This window comes from Cladophialophora psammophila, assembly GCF_000585535.1.
Source record: "Cladophialophora psammophila CBS 110553 chromosome Unknown aczJe-supercont1.7, whole genome shotgun sequence".
NCBI classification, from domain to species: Eukaryota; Fungi; Ascomycota; class Eurotiomycetes; order Chaetothyriales; family Herpotrichiellaceae; genus Cladophialophora; species Cladophialophora psammophila.
This window is the reverse complement of record NW_006912928.1, coordinates 1,390,289-1,404,751: the sequence shown is the minus strand read 5'-3', so window position 1 is coordinate 1,404,751 and position 14,463 is coordinate 1,390,289. Positions and strand designations below refer to the sequence as shown.

General features: G+C 52.3%; 5 protein-coding genes across 5 annotated transcripts; 2 read left to right on the top strand and 3 right to left on the bottom strand.

The window, feature by feature from the left end:
* Positions 1 to 405: 405 nt before the first annotated feature.
* Positions 406 to 2,845, top strand: A1O5_05534 (uncharacterized protein; the record flags this gene model as incomplete). Its single annotated transcript, XM_007746134.1, has 2 exons — positions 406 to 2,196; positions 2,231 to 2,845. 2 exons carry the CDS (start codon positions 406 to 408, stop codon positions 2,843 to 2,845), a joined length of 2,406 nt encoding a protein of 801 aa, XP_007744324.1.
* A 97-nt stretch (positions 2,846 to 2,942) lies between these two features.
* Positions 2,943 to 3,524, bottom strand: A1O5_05533 (uncharacterized protein; the record flags this gene model as incomplete). Its single annotated transcript, XM_007746133.1, has 1 exon — positions 2,943 to 3,524. One exon carries the CDS (start codon positions 3,522 to 3,524, stop codon positions 2,943 to 2,945), a length of 582 nt encoding a protein of 193 aa, XP_007744323.1.
* Positions 3,525 to 4,071: 547 nt separating this feature from the next.
* On the top strand, positions 4,072 to 7,184 carry A1O5_05532 (DNA-directed RNA polymerase; the record flags this gene model as incomplete). Its single annotated transcript, XM_007746132.1, has 5 exons — positions 4,072 to 4,242; positions 4,340 to 4,437; positions 4,489 to 4,708; positions 4,766 to 5,668; positions 5,718 to 7,184. The coding sequence occupies 5 exons, from the start codon at positions 4,072 to 4,074 to the stop codon at positions 7,182 to 7,184; spliced, it is 2,859 nt and encodes a 952-aa protein (XP_007744322.1).
* Positions 7,185 to 7,924: 740 nt separating this feature from the next.
* A1O5_05531 (uncharacterized protein) lies at positions 7,925 to 9,088 on the bottom strand (the record flags this gene model as incomplete). The annotated part of the gene is made up of 2 exons (XM_007746131.1): positions 7,925 to 8,079; positions 8,161 to 9,088. The coding sequence occupies 2 exons, from the start codon at positions 9,086 to 9,088 to the stop codon at positions 7,925 to 7,927; spliced, it is 1,083 nt and encodes a 360-aa protein (XP_007744321.1).
* Positions 9,089 to 10,436: 1,348 nt separating this feature from the next.
* A1O5_05530 (uncharacterized protein) lies at positions 10,437 to 11,596 on the bottom strand (the record flags this gene model as incomplete). The annotated part of the gene is made up of 3 exons (XM_007746130.1): positions 10,437 to 10,827; positions 10,880 to 11,237; positions 11,353 to 11,596. 3 exons carry the CDS (start codon positions 11,594 to 11,596, stop codon positions 10,437 to 10,439), a joined length of 993 nt encoding a protein of 330 aa, XP_007744320.1.
* Between the last annotated feature and the right edge of the window lie 2,867 nt (positions 11,597 to 14,463).

Here is a 14,463-nt window from a genome sequence, read left to right as displayed (position 1 = left end):
TCTTTTTGTCTGACGATGATGAAACGCGTCTATCTCAGTCTCGACAACCGCGTCGCATGCGCTGTTAACATCTCCTTGCATCTCCATACGTATGCAGATGTTCCAACTCCCAGCACATTATCCCACAGTCGCGCCTGAATAATGTGAAAGATCTTTAATCCATGAGCATTTCTCCCTGGGACAGTGGCTGTCATACTTCGTAGCTTCATCGGCACAGACTGCATCCGCCGTCGCGAACATGGATAACGATCGGGCTGCGAGTCAGGAAAAGAAGCCGGCTCTCTTCGCCCAATGTAGCTTTGCGATCATTCGCACTGCTGCCTTTTCGGAAAAAGATGCTGAGTCAGTACGTATTAGGACGTGATTCAAGGAGTTTGGGGAGGCAATTTCCACTGACCAAAGTAGATGGCAGCCGAGCTGAGACTACACGATGGCCTGGTTGTGATTGACAACTATCCAGAAGCTCGTCTGGACCTTCGAGGCATCACCCATGTTATCTCTACCACCTACGACTTTCCCGACTACAACTCCTGCTTCGACGCTCTGATTCCTGTCGTTAGGCCCACCTGGGTTCAACATTCCCTCGCACGGGATAGACTTCTCAATCCACGTCAATACAGTCCTGACCCTCGCTACTTCATGTCAGATGTTGTCGCTTGTGTTGCCGACCTGCCGCAAGGTGACGCTGATGCAATAGCGGGGGGAATACTCGCCATGGGAGGCGTGTTCTCTACGAAGCTCACAAGCCAAGTCACCCACATCATCGCCTTGTCTATGGATTCAGAAGCTGTCACAGTTGCGGAAAAGAAGAAACTCCCTGTGAAAGTCGTGTTACCTCACTGGGTGGACGATTGTTTGAAGTTGGGAAGAAAAATTGGCGAGGATCCCTACATGCTTCCAGACTCAGAGATCACAAAACCCGCCACCGGCAGGGCTCCTAACGCAAGGCGCAAGACCGAGGTGGATGGGGCTGCACATCCCGACCCTGTTCAATTGAAACAAAATCCCAGTCCGCCGCGGAAGTTGCAGAAAGTTTTCAAGAAGAAGGCTGTTATGCTAGCGAGCGACTTGGGTATTTCTCCATATCTGCGTGGCATCCTGGATGGTCTCATTACAGCGGGTGGCGGGACAGTCACGGACTCGGTGTCTCAAGCCGATATGTACATCTGCAAGTATCGAGAAGGGAGGGATTACAAGACGGCCTCGAGGACCAGGAAAGATGTGGGAAATCTGTCCTGGCTCTACTTCCTGATACAGACTGACGAGTGGACATCCCCAATGCGACGCATGTTACACTATCCAGTGGCCAAGGATGGACTTCTGGGCTTTCGTGGCCTGGTCATAAGTCTCTCAAACTACACCGGTGAAGCTAGAGCGTATCTTGAAAATCTGATTGCTGCCACCGGTGCCACATGCACCAAAACCCTCAAGCAGGACAATACTCACCTCATCACCGCCCACGACCACAGCGAGAAGTGCGCGGCTGCAAAGGAATGGGGAGTCCACATCGTCAACCATCTCTGGTTAGAAGAGAGTTACGCACGATGGAAGATGCAAAGCATAACCGACAGCAGATACACACACTTTCCTCAGCGCACAAATCTCGGCGATGTTGTTGGCTACACTCAGTTGGATCGCAATGTCCTCGAGCAATATTTCTTCCCTGATAATGACGCCGAGACGACGGATGCCGCTGATAATGAACCAACCAATCAGGCAGATCAAAATGCAGGTGAGGCTAAACACCCGCTGTCTACGAGAAAGATCAAGAACGAACAGACACCCAAAGCTGGCCTCACTAGTCGGAATCCTCAAACCCCAGTGACCTCCAGATTGGTTGTACCAGGGAAGGAAAACATTACCCCATCAACAACAAATAGTCGCAAATCCAAAGAAATTGCAGCGTCTCGACTGCACGCGCAAGCTGAAGATATCCTTCTCTTCAACAAGGAGAGTAAACGTAAGGGTGGCGTTATCTATGGCGGACGGCGCAAATCAGATCCTGATCGTATTCAACTGGGTCGGAAGAGATCGATGGATGAAGTAGACGGTGCCGATGAGTCAGACGATAGCGATGCAAAAAAGGTCAAACGCGAGGATGCTCCCAGCATTCGCCTGGTCATCTCTGGATACAAGAAGTGGGTCAACAACGCCAAAGGCGAAGATCGTGACAAGGCAAGGATATTCTGCATCCACGTCTATGCCCATAGCGCTAATATTTTTTTTTTAGAAGCAACTTCGCAACCTCGGGATTTTCGTGACTACCGACGCCAGCAAAGCTACCCATCTGGCAGCTCCTAACATTGTTCGGACACAGAAATTCGTGACCGCCCTTGCTTACGCGCCCTTGGTTATCTCGACGGACTTCATTGATGCTTGTCTTGAGAAGGACGAACTACTCGATCCAGAGCAATACAAGCTCCGCGACAAAGACAATGAGAAGAAGTTTCACCTATCTCTAGAAAAGTCTCGGCAGCGGGCCAAAAAGAATGCGAATCAACTTTTGCAAGGCCGGTGTATTTACTGCACGGAGAATATCACTGGGGGCTTTGACACGTTCAAGGCAATTGTGGCAGCCAATGGCGGGCGGTGTATGCTCTGGAAGAATCGCAAGGGCACAACTGTTCCGTCCGGACGAGCAGACAGCGAAGCGTCTACGGATACCGACGTCAACAATGATGTGTATCTGCTTACTGACCACGGCAAGGAAAATCAAGGTCTATGGTCACGGTTCAGAGAAATGGCTGAGGGTAGTCGGAAAATACCGAAAATCCTGGCGTCAGACTGGCTGTTGGAAACTGCAATGTCTCAGGAGATACGACCGACCAGGCCCTACGAGTTGTAGGGATTCCGAAAATGATAACGTGGTCTGTGATGAGCGAAATGAGTGATTGTTGCTTGCGCGATGGCAGAAGGCATTGTCCTCCTGGACTGGATACCATTCAGAAGAACTTGACACCTTGCTGATCCTCTGATCCAAATACCTGCGCCTTTCCCTTCTTGACCAGCGTATTGAGGCTCTTTTGCAGCACTTCTGTATCCAGTCCATAAAACTCCTGCTTCTCCGTAGTTTCACCCTGGACCAATTCATAAAGTGTCAACACAGTGCCCTTCTGACCAGTTTCTTCCACCCAGTTCGCGATGAGGGTCGCCCACTCTTCGGGTTTCCGCCACCAAATCCAAGCCACTGACTTGTCAGGGCCACGCCATTCAGCTCTCTCGTCACCGTCCTTGCTAGCCATGTAATCTATCACAGCCTTTGCATCCTTTAGACTGAGTCCCTTTTTCAATCTCGCATTATAGAATAGCGGACTCTGAAGGGTGTCGATGACCGAGAGTTGGAAAAGATGGTAATGTCGGCAGTAGCGCTGGATGAATTCGGACCATTTTTTCAGTTGGGCCTGTCGCGTTAAAGAGGCGGGCTGGGGACTGAAGAAAGGCGGAAAATTGTAACTCTTTCTGAAGACCGATTCTGGGAGGTCCTCATGTGATGGCTGTTGTTGGCCAGGCGCAGCAGACGCCATTGCTGTTTTGTTGGCTGTTTCGATATCTGGTGATTGTCACCGCATATCCTTCAACCCGGGGATCCGCATCTCGTTTTTAGTCCCACGTCAAAAGAGCGCCCATAGTTGGTACTTGTACTTGCAAACTGACTACCGCAGAGAATCTAATAAGAGTATGTGTACGGAGTATCTGTATCGACAACAAGAATAATCCCTTTCCTCATCGCCCCGCCTGAAGAAAAAGGTCGTATTTGGTCGTCATATTGGATCCGGGAGACGGAGTAACTGATTTTCCGCAGTCTTGGCGTCTCGCTGCGGTCACAAGCCACCAACTCGTGCGGTGCCTCTAGAAGTCGCGCCTCGCCTTCAGTGGCATTCCCGCGTTCCCCAGTCCAAAAAGAACTTGTTCATTCGCATCCCCTCTGGCAGCCGATATTCAACCACCACTCAACTCAGTGCGTGGACAGACTCCAGCGCGTCCTTAGATGAAAGCACAAAGCTCCAAAGCCGCCTGAACCCTCCCTCTCCACCTCCAATACCTCCTCGCCTCGTGCGCAGCCCCTTCATCATGCCGCGAAAACGTACCAGAGACGAGATGGAGGTCTCGGAGCCGGAAGAGAAGAAATATGAACCTTCTCTACTCCAGAGGATACGAAATATGTGGGAGTTCGCTACCGTCATGCAGTTTATCTTCTTCTTTGGCAAGGCCATCAAGATCGACGAAGACTTTGACATCGAGGTACGCCTTTACACGACCTCTACCCACATGAATTGATCACGGAAATGTCGCGGCGGAGTGGAACTGATGCGCGGGATGGCTAATTCTCACTTTGCAGGACTTCGAGAGTGAGTGTTTGAAACCCGGTTATTCTGAAAAACTCGAGGAAATCGGCCTCACCCTTCTCAAATGGATCTCATCCCATAGAGGTCTCAAGTTTGTTGACCCTTGCCTGCTGGACCCTGCACATCATTAATCTAGATACAGTTACGATATCTGGGATGAATACACCCGCCGGCAGTACCTGGCCAAGGCTCCTCGCCTGAACCCCTACGGTGACGAGGAAGAGCCCAAGCGGTTTCGAGACTTCGACATCTTCACGAAGATTAGAATCCTCCACCAGCTCACAATATGGACATTTTGGAATCCCGACCGTATAAGGGAAAAGATGACGGAACAGCCGCGCGAAATTGATCAGACTGAATGGGTAAGTTCCCCCGGCAAAGCACGTGCGCCACAGTGATTCTCATATCTCCCCAAATAGCGCATTGAAGAGTTTGGCTACGACAGGCATGACCGCCTTTACTACCTTCTCGACGACAACCGCTTTTACCGACGGACTGAACCCCCGTTGCCGCAAGCTCCAAAGGGAAAGCCCAAAGCAAATTCCAAGAAAGCCATCGCCGCCAGACGACGCGAGAGCAAGCGGAGAAAATTGGAAGCCGAAGCTGCCGCCTTTGCCGCCGCTGCTGCCGCCGATGGTGAGGAAGAGAATGAGGAAAACACCGAGGAGACAGAAATTGCTGAAGAGGAGAATAAACTTGAGCCCTGGGAGATCAACACCTTTGGTGGTTTCAAGTGGGAATGCCTCTGCATCACCCTCGCCGATTACCAAGAACTGTGTGAATCCTTTAAAAAATCCAAAGACCCCAACGAAAAGGCTCTACGAGAGCGATTGATAGAGGAGGTCATACCTATCATTGAAGCCGCCGAAGAGAGACAGCGTCGTAAGATAGAGCGTCGTGAGAGGGAACTACTCATGATGGAGAGAATGGTCGGAGCAAAGCGGTCAAGTCGACTAGCGGACAAGCACGAACGAGAAAGAAGAGAAGCTGAACAAGCTGAAGCTGAAAAGAAGAAACAAGCGGATCTGATCGCCGCTCGCCGCGAGCAGGAAAAACAAGAGAAGATGGAGCAAGAACGGCAGTATCGCATGATGACCCGAGAACAACGGATCAGGGATCGCGAGCTCAAGCGGCTGCTCAAGGAGGAGGAACTCGCCAGAGATGCACTCGAACAGAAGCGCATTGAAGAAGGGGAAGCCAGAGGATCTGACCGTGCCCTCAAGCAGCGAATAGAGCGGAATAAGAAAGAGCTCGAGGAACTCGAGGCTGGGGAGGATTGGACCTTTGACTGCTCCGGGTGCGGAAAGTACGGCAAGAATTTTGTGGGTACCATGCCTCCCACTGTCCATTCGGTGACTAATGTCTCTGTAGGATGATGGCTCTCACAGTATTTCGTGTGAGAGATGTAACATCTGGCAACACAGCAAATGCTTGGGCATCTCCAAATCGGCAGCGGAAAAGGATGACTTTCACTTCATCTGTACAGATTGCAGACGTAAAGAAGAAGATGCAAAGAGGCCCAAGATTTCCCTCAAGTTCCGCGTGGGCGCATCCTCCTCGCCAGTCCCACCAAGTCCTGTGCCTGCCACGTCCAAGGCCGTCGCCGCTGAAGTCCCCGTGGAATTCGCTGCTCAGTCACCCAGGCAAGGTGCGATGACAAACGGCCATCAGTATTCTCCATCGAACCAGCTGGCTAGTCCCTCTCAGCGCCTCCCATCCGCGCAGATGAATGGCGTCCATCCCCAGCAGCGTTTCGGTCCAACTCAGCAAATGTCTCTTGGTCCTGCTCAATACCAACTGGCGTCAACAAGCCCTCGACAACAACAGAACTTCACCATGCGCCCCATACAGCCTTATCCCTCGGGATTGAGCACTGGTGCGGCTAGAAGCCCGCCGCCTCCAGGGCAAGGTAATCATCCAGTCTTTTACAACAGTACTCAACATCAAAACGCTACTGGGCAAAGGCCGTTGGCGCCCTCACCGATTCCCAGACACCCACTTCAAAACTCCAGCACACAAGTGGTGCCGAATAGTGGACGTCTCCCTTCTCCTGTGGTTAATCGCCCTACCATCTCACCCACTCAGGGAAATATGGACGTCGGCCCTGTTGCAGGGATTCCTCAGAAAGCACACCAACTCCACCAACAAGCTGCAAATGGCGTGTTTAGCCCTGCCAACGGTTCGCCCTCACAACCTTTAGGCACCCCTCGTCCAACCTCTCAAGACCAACCTCAACCTGCTCAGACGCCCATTTCCAGAGCTCCAACTTACCCACTGTCCGGCCTCTCGCCTAAGAAGCAACAGACTCCTGGCCCTCTACCGCCTCTCCCCTCCGCCAGTCCTCAGCATTCGAATCCCATCTCCTCACCACCCACTTCATCGTCATTCCAGCAGACGATATCTCCAACCGCTAATATCGAGATTATCACTCCCTCGACTACTTGTTATGCTGTTGAAAAACGTGCGGTCAGTGGCACACCTATTCTTCCTCCGGTTGAGAATCTCCGACCCAGCCCGGAACAGCTGAGGCATATGAGTTCCACGGAGCCAGTACCGACACCGAGTAAGCAGTCCCCCCCTCAGGCACAAGTACAGGCTCAGGCTCGAAGTCAAGCCCACATCCAGCGTCGGCCTGACGACGAGCTTCAAGCAAAAAAGCAAGCCAACTCAGAAGGCGGTGGAGTGGATGGTACTACCGAGCTTGTTGCCGTTAATGAGAACGGAGTCAAGGCGACGGAAGGAGGTTCACATGTGAAAGCAAATCTGGGGTCCAAACAGGATCAGAGAACGGACAATGCCGCAGTCATGAGTGATGTCGAGATGCAGGACGTAAAGTGAAACCCGTTTTGGATCTCACGTACTCCTTTGGTCCATCTCACAAGGACATGGAACACATGATTGAAGTTTGACGGAGTTTTGTATGAGTACAGACAGCGCAGAGCATAACAGAGCAGAGCACCTCGACAGGTTGGACCACACAGCCTCGCGAGCCATGAGCTCTCGCATGGTCATTATTATCATAGGAGTTGGAGTACGTACTCTCAAGACGAATTAGCCATGCACGGCTGGACCGAAATGAACGAAGATAAGACCAGACAAGACGAACAACGAGAACGAAGCCCGAAGACAGACGAATTCTGCGCTGCTCGTGCCGTGCCGTGCGGAGTACCTTGAATGATCAACAAGGTACGAGGCAGTTTAAACTTGAATACCAGTAATATCTACTTGTAGTTTTGTGCGTGGTTTCCGCCGCTGATCGATCGGATCTGCGTGGGATCTCTGTTGAAGGACCGATGCGGATTGACGAGACCTTCATGTACTGGTAGTTGTTGGTTGACCTGACTGGACCAGAGCTGGTCGCCTGGCCGGATAACTATGTACTAGTTGTGGCTGCTTCTGTTGCAGCTGTTGCTCCCCCAGCATGCGTGGCTTTCTCTCTCTTGACCGCGCGCACATATTTCAAGACGTCTTTGGTTCGTCCATAGACGCCTAAACTGGGCAACACAGCACAGCACATGACATGTCTGGTTCTTCTGTTCCGATAGAGAGCACAGGGGCTTGGTGGTTTGGTGGGCCCATTAATTCCAGACCCGCCCATTGTGCACTACGACGACCTTGTGCACTTTGTCCGCCGACTGCTGCAACGTGCCGTTGACCCAGCCCTCGATGCCTTCCTTCAGGAGGCGCTGGTAGTTCTGGATCGTGGACTGCGTGAACCACGCGATGTGGGATGCTGAAAAGAATAGTGAGCGGGATGTTTCATCCTGGGGAAGGAGGACGAAAAGGGACAGAGAGTCAGAAGAGAAACACTCACAAATGGTCAAATTCGGCACCTCGTCTTCCCCCTTCGCAACGTCCGGAATCAGCGGGCTCGTGCCTGGACCTCCAGGCTCCGTCTCCAAGACATCCGTCGCGGCGCCGGCGATCCAGCCCTCCTTCAACGCCGTCGCCAGGGCGCGTTCATTGACGATGCCGCCCCGCGCGATGTTGACAACCAGTGCGTCCTTCCTCATCATGCGCAGCTCCGTTTCGCCGATCAGGTCGATCGTGTCGTGGTCCTTGGGCAAACACACCCCGATCACCGTCGCCCTCTTCAAGACTTCGTCAAAGGACGCCCTCCCCGGACGGACAGTCGAGGCGTTCTTCCTCTCGCTGACCAAAACCTCGCCGAATCCGACGGACTTTGCAAGTGTCTCGAGCCTGGTCCCCAGAGTCCCGTACCCCATGATACCCAACGTCTCTTGTCGACAGCCCATGGGCGGGCCAGACGGCCACATCTTTGTGAGGGTCCCTTTTTCGAGCCACTCGTTCGTCTTGGTCGTGGCGTTGTGCACCTCGACGATGCGCTTCCGCGCTGCGAAGTACAGCCCGAGGAAATGCTCCGTGACGGCGTCGACATTGCCGCCGGGACACTTGGTCACGGTGACGCCTCGCCGTGCGCAGTCCTGCTTATCCACCCACTGGATTCCCACGGCCATGACCGCCAGAATACCCAGATGAGGGGCCTTGTCCATGTCATGCGGCGTGACTGGGACCACACAAGCGATGACAATCGTGGCGTCTTTGATGCGCTCGGCGACTTCGGCCGGGGTGGTGCGTGGGTAGATGTCGATTGTGTGGGGGAAGTCGAAGCTGGGCATGCTGGCGTGGATGCCTTCGAGGACGACAATGTGGTGCTTGTCCTTGCCGGGGGGCAGGGCCCCGGGAGTGAAGAGGGGGGCAGAAAAGCCGTTGGTGGTCATGGTGTAGGATGGAAAGGGTGATGATGTGAGTGAGCGCGGATGGTGATGATGATGATGTTGTTGTTGCTGTTGTTCAGGTTTTGTTCTTGAGGCCCTGTAGCCGGAGAGTGAGAAGAAGTTCACTCTTCCGTTAGAATGGAGCCTCGATCTCCCAGGTGAATGTGCCGTTCGCCTCGACAAAGTGAATCTCCAACCCGTCCTCGCGTGCGTGGATGATGTTGCTATGATTGTTGTCCTGAAGAGTCCTCCTTTCCAAATCATCAACAGACGGTCGCAAACCCAGTTTGGTTGATGGTCGTTTCCCCTGTTTCCTCACTTTCTGTTTCTGCGTGACTTCTCTTTTCTTTTCTTTTCTTTTTTTTTCTTTTGTCTTTTCTCTTTTCTCTTTCTCCTCCTTCTCCCTGCTCTTAGGTCCAGGGGGGAAACACCCTTCAAAGCGAGATGGGAAGGAGAGCTCAGCCGCCTGCCCAAGATCGGGACCTTCTGCAGAGAGTCGGGTATCCAGAAGAAAACCTAGGAAAAACGTACACCCACCTACCTACCCGTCTGTCTGTCTATCTGTCTCTCTATCTTTCTATCTTCTCTTCTATCTATGGATGGCGGAGACCCCGTCCTTCGTAGAAAGTGTCACGAAACGATAGATAGCGAGCGGCTTGGTTTGAATTGGACCAGTGTTTGTTTATATCCGAGATCCAACGAAGAAAAAGACAGAAGAATTCTAGTTGAACAAAAAAAAAAGCACCAAGGAAGGGGGGGGTAGTATCAATGGATGGATATAGGCGAGGTTCGTATCTACATACTTCTCCCCATGGTGATTGGTTGCGCCCTAACGACGACAAGATTCCCACTTCTGACTTTTTCCAAGAAAAATGTTGACAAAGCCGGGCCGTGTTTCTCTCTTATATCCTATGTCCTGAGCCGATCCTGTCTCCACCACGGATGATCCTTCAACACCCACTGTCAGCTATCTAGACCACTGCCAGATTGGGTACGGGGAATTGTTAGAACTTTGAGGATGCAGCTCGAGGCTCTGCTTGTGAAAAAGTGCCTCGGCTATACAAGGCGCCGGCCGATACCAGCTTCAATCATCAATTGGTGAGTAAAATTGAACATCGAATTGGGTATATATGGTTGCACACTTTCGTATCACCGCCAGCGCAAGGTCAGCGAGAGCATAGGCGCTTGTGCGGGGATCCTGGAGTACGACATTTGTCCAGGATCAATCCCTTCTCCTTTTCTGTCCATAGATTGCTGCTCTGTGGGCACCAGAGGCATGGCCCCCATTACAATATCCGAGGGCGCATTCAAACTCCCTGTCCTCGGCCGATGCCGCTCTTTGACCGTCTTATTAATACAGACTCAGCTTTCGCATGAGACTCGGGAAATGACCCTCGCCCTCTTCTTGCCTCTTAATGTTCGCCGCCACCTGGCTCTCCAGCGTCTCCGTTTCAATTTGGCCGAGGATCGTTTCGTCGTAATATTTGTACAAGGTGCCGCCTTCCGTCCATATCCGTCGTAATGTTACCACCGTCGCCAGCGCCGAATAGATCTGGTATTCCTCCTTTTCAATCTGTTTTAGCCGGTCGAGCGATGTGTATGATTTCTCCCACTGACTTTTCGTCTGTCGTTCGTATTCGGCGAGGATTTCGTGCGGCGTGGCGGTGAATGAATGGACTATTAAGGTGGTGTTTCGAGATGCGGTGGTGTTGATGAGTGCTGCGACGACGAATTTGCCGACACTGTGACACGAGGCCGTTTAGCATATTATCGAGGGGGGTGGTAGAAACGTACTCAGCCATGGCCGTAAAACTGACTGGCCCATTACCATCTCCCAGCAAGACTGCCTTTTTCTCCTTGACATCAAATTGTCCCAGCTCGGGGCGAGCCATCATGGTGCCAAAGTATAAGTCGCTGTAAGGACCCGTGACCAGGTATGTGTGTTCCAGTCTCTTCATTGTCTTCATATGTGCGCGCACTTTTAACTTGAGCTGGTGAGGCGGCTCGTGGGCGGACTCGGGCCAGTATTCGATGTCGGTGCCATATTCCGAGGTGAAGAAGCGGCGCACTCCGACCTGCTCGGCCCAGGTAATCAAGTTGATTTGCTTTTCAATGCCCCCGCGGCCGACGCAGGACACAATGGTGTCGATGCCTTTTGAGTAGGTCGTGTGTCAGTGATCTGAAAATGTGTGCAAGTGTGTGCAAGTGTGTGCGCGCTGCATGCTGCAGGCCTGCCGGTCTCGGCGAGATTGACGTGTGTAACATACCTTCATACGCTCTCTTGACCGCCGACTCACTCTCCAACCTGCCCGTGAAAATTTCTACACCCCAAGCCTCCAACGCAGCGATATCCTGCACCTTCTCCACCAGGGTCTTCTCACTCGTCAAGACGCATATCCGCTCAAATTTTTCCCTTGCGTCGACAATAGCCCGCGTAATGTATGTGCCTATAATGCCAGTTGAGCCGATGATGAGGATGTTGCGGGTGGGCTGCGCCGCGTAGGCCGGCATGGCCGTTGGGAGGGTGAACAGGCGGGGAGGATCAGGATTGTGGCGTTTATTTTTTTTGGGAGGGGTAACCGAGGATACGGCTCGATGCTAACTAAGACCGGGTGCTTAGTTTTGGATGGCTGGTCGCGCCGCGGCCAGGACTCTCAGTTGTGCACGCGAGAAGTTCGAGTACCTGAGGGTTGACTGCAGAGGATTGGATGTGAGTGGGGGACAAGCTAAGTAAAGTGCTGACGGTGGATCGTGGATCGTGGGTGGCGGGAGGTCTTCGACGTCGGTGTGAAAGAAACATCAAAGGCACATAGACACTGTCGCAGATGGTGGAGAGGTGGAGAGGTAGTGATGAGGTCTCTGATGGGCAACACGGTATATAGATGAGAGCGTGTGGATATATGTGTGCAAGGCTGCGACGTGGGGTGAAGCTGAGATGCAGGTGGTTGTTGAGGCCGTGGTAGTACTAACGGTGACAACAAAGAGGTGGTTCCGAATTTGGCCCTCGTACTCGTGTTGGGCTTTCCTTGACCGGATCGTGCTTGCGATGGGATTGAACAATGACGCCACGAGACAGAGCTGAATGTAACGGACAGCAGGAGACCTTCTTTCCCAAATTTAGCCTTGCCTCGCAAGGCCTCCGAAGGGGAGTTCAAAAAGGGGCTAAAAAGGGGGGTGGGAGAGGGGGGGGGGGGTTTCCAAGCTGAACAAGAGCCTTGTGGTTACCGTCGAGGCTGTTGCAACCTCCACCTTCTTGCCCATCAGCTCATGGAGAAGCCTGCTCTTTAGGTATCATGGATGACATGTTTCATTTGCGTGTTGCTGACGCCCTTGTGTGGCAAGGCTCACACTCTGCTCGTCTACGACTATGTATACAAATATACTTCTGCCTTCCTACAAGTCCTCTCGTCCTAGCAAAGGATTGACGGCCATACGTAAGATGGCCTCGCTCTTTTCTCCTGATTTGAATGGTACGGACGCTGACCATTATAGCCGCAGCGACCCCGCGCCGAATTGCATATTCACCTTTCTCCTTCCAGCAGACTCGACTCCTCCCTCGGCGATGTACATATGTAGGTGACATCGGACTTTGATTACAACACCTTCAGCCTTCGCAAATATTCCTGTCTTGGGCATATTATACTTGACAGAACCACATCTGAATGGATCAAGCTGCATCAAAAATAAAGGTACCCGCCTAACAAGGGCCAAGGCCCTCTTCTTCTTACTGTACTACGTCCTCCTACTAGAAACAGTATTACCAGGGTGGCCACAGCCCCGCCGACATGGCCCCCATTCTCAAGTTGAAGCTAGGAAGAAAGTACGAGCACGATAACGAAATCGCATCTGCCTTGTCCGGATTCCCGGGTCCCCAACCCACCACGAAAGAAAGTCTCTCCGCATTCAGCCTGACGAGCGCTTCAGCTCCTGACTGTGCCATATCCGAATGGTTGGACACAGACTGGGGCCCCCAATCCACTCCCCGCACTACAAACGAGTACACGTTTGTTGACGCGTCCCTGCTCCTCACATTCTGTACTCCGTACATCCAACCGAATCCCCTCGAGGCGTCGAGTCAGGAAGACCGACTAACCTGCCTTGTCGATTCATGGGGGCCGTGGTCTCGATCAAAAGCAAGAAAACTTGATTGTCGTTGCAGAAGGTAGGATCAGGAGCCATGCTGTCATGCTCCCTGCTGATGAGCAGGAGCTTGGCGAGGCTCATGCTGCGCTGTGGCGGCTTGCGGCCCCATGCAAGTTGACATGAGAAAGAAGGCTGCCTGACGATCATGGCTCAACGGCGCTGGATGCTTGCCACCCTTGTATCATATCGTTGCGAGTGCACCTTCGAGTATATTGGATAGTCGCTTTTGTCAGTTTTCCGTTCTCTGGGGGTCGATCCTGCCTAGGTACCAGGCTGTGGGCCGCGATGGAGCCACCAGAGCAGTGCTGACTACTGGGCGTAGCCTGTTGTTACACGGCGGCCTATACCTCATGCACGATCAGCATATCATCTTTCCGGAACTTCCACAAGTCAGTGGGGTATCATATTGTTCAAGGGATTTGGCTGTCTGAATTCTTGTCTAAATCAGCAAAGATCGCCGAGTCTCAAGCCGGCTACCCTTGTCAGTGCCCTTTGGCACTGCGCCAGCGTCCCTGGTCGCAGATGCGGCCACATCAGGACAAAATAAAAATGTGCGCAACATACTTCTCCTCAGCTGTTCGCAGAGAGGAGAACCAAAAACATTTCCCGAAATGTACCGAGTACCGAACAGAGAGCAAAGAGGCAAAAACAATCAACAGTCAGGATTCCCAAGTGGTCACCCACCTTAGTACTAACTGACCGGCATGTGGCTTAAGTACGGCTGAGCGAACGGGAAGCCCTGTTTTCCACATCCTATGGTCGATTGCGAAAAGCTTTGCAACATTATGACTTATATTTCTTGTAGCTTTGTCAGAGAGACCAGCAAGGCGCGATGCTCAGCATACTTGTAGATCACGCAATGAATCGCCATTGGAGGCCCTCCAACACGAATACTTTAAACTGCATGCTGAGCCCCTGTGATAAGTCTAGAAGCCAACGGTGCGCCTATTAACATGCATGGCCTTGCTTAATCAAGTTGCTGGTGTTACCAGGTATTGAGCAGTCGAGACAAATTTCACAGGAAAAGAATGCTTTCCGGTGACGCTGCAACGCCATGATTGGAAATATGTGCTTGTACTCGTCTCAACCCAACTTGTGCCGTTGCTTCAATGTCTTTCTAGGTATCTTGCCCTAACAAGATTCTACACCTACCCTTTTGTTTCAAAACTGGCATGGCAGATTGGCTTCACTATGTCAAATCTCTTCAACTGCATCCGATCTCGAGTCAAATCCCA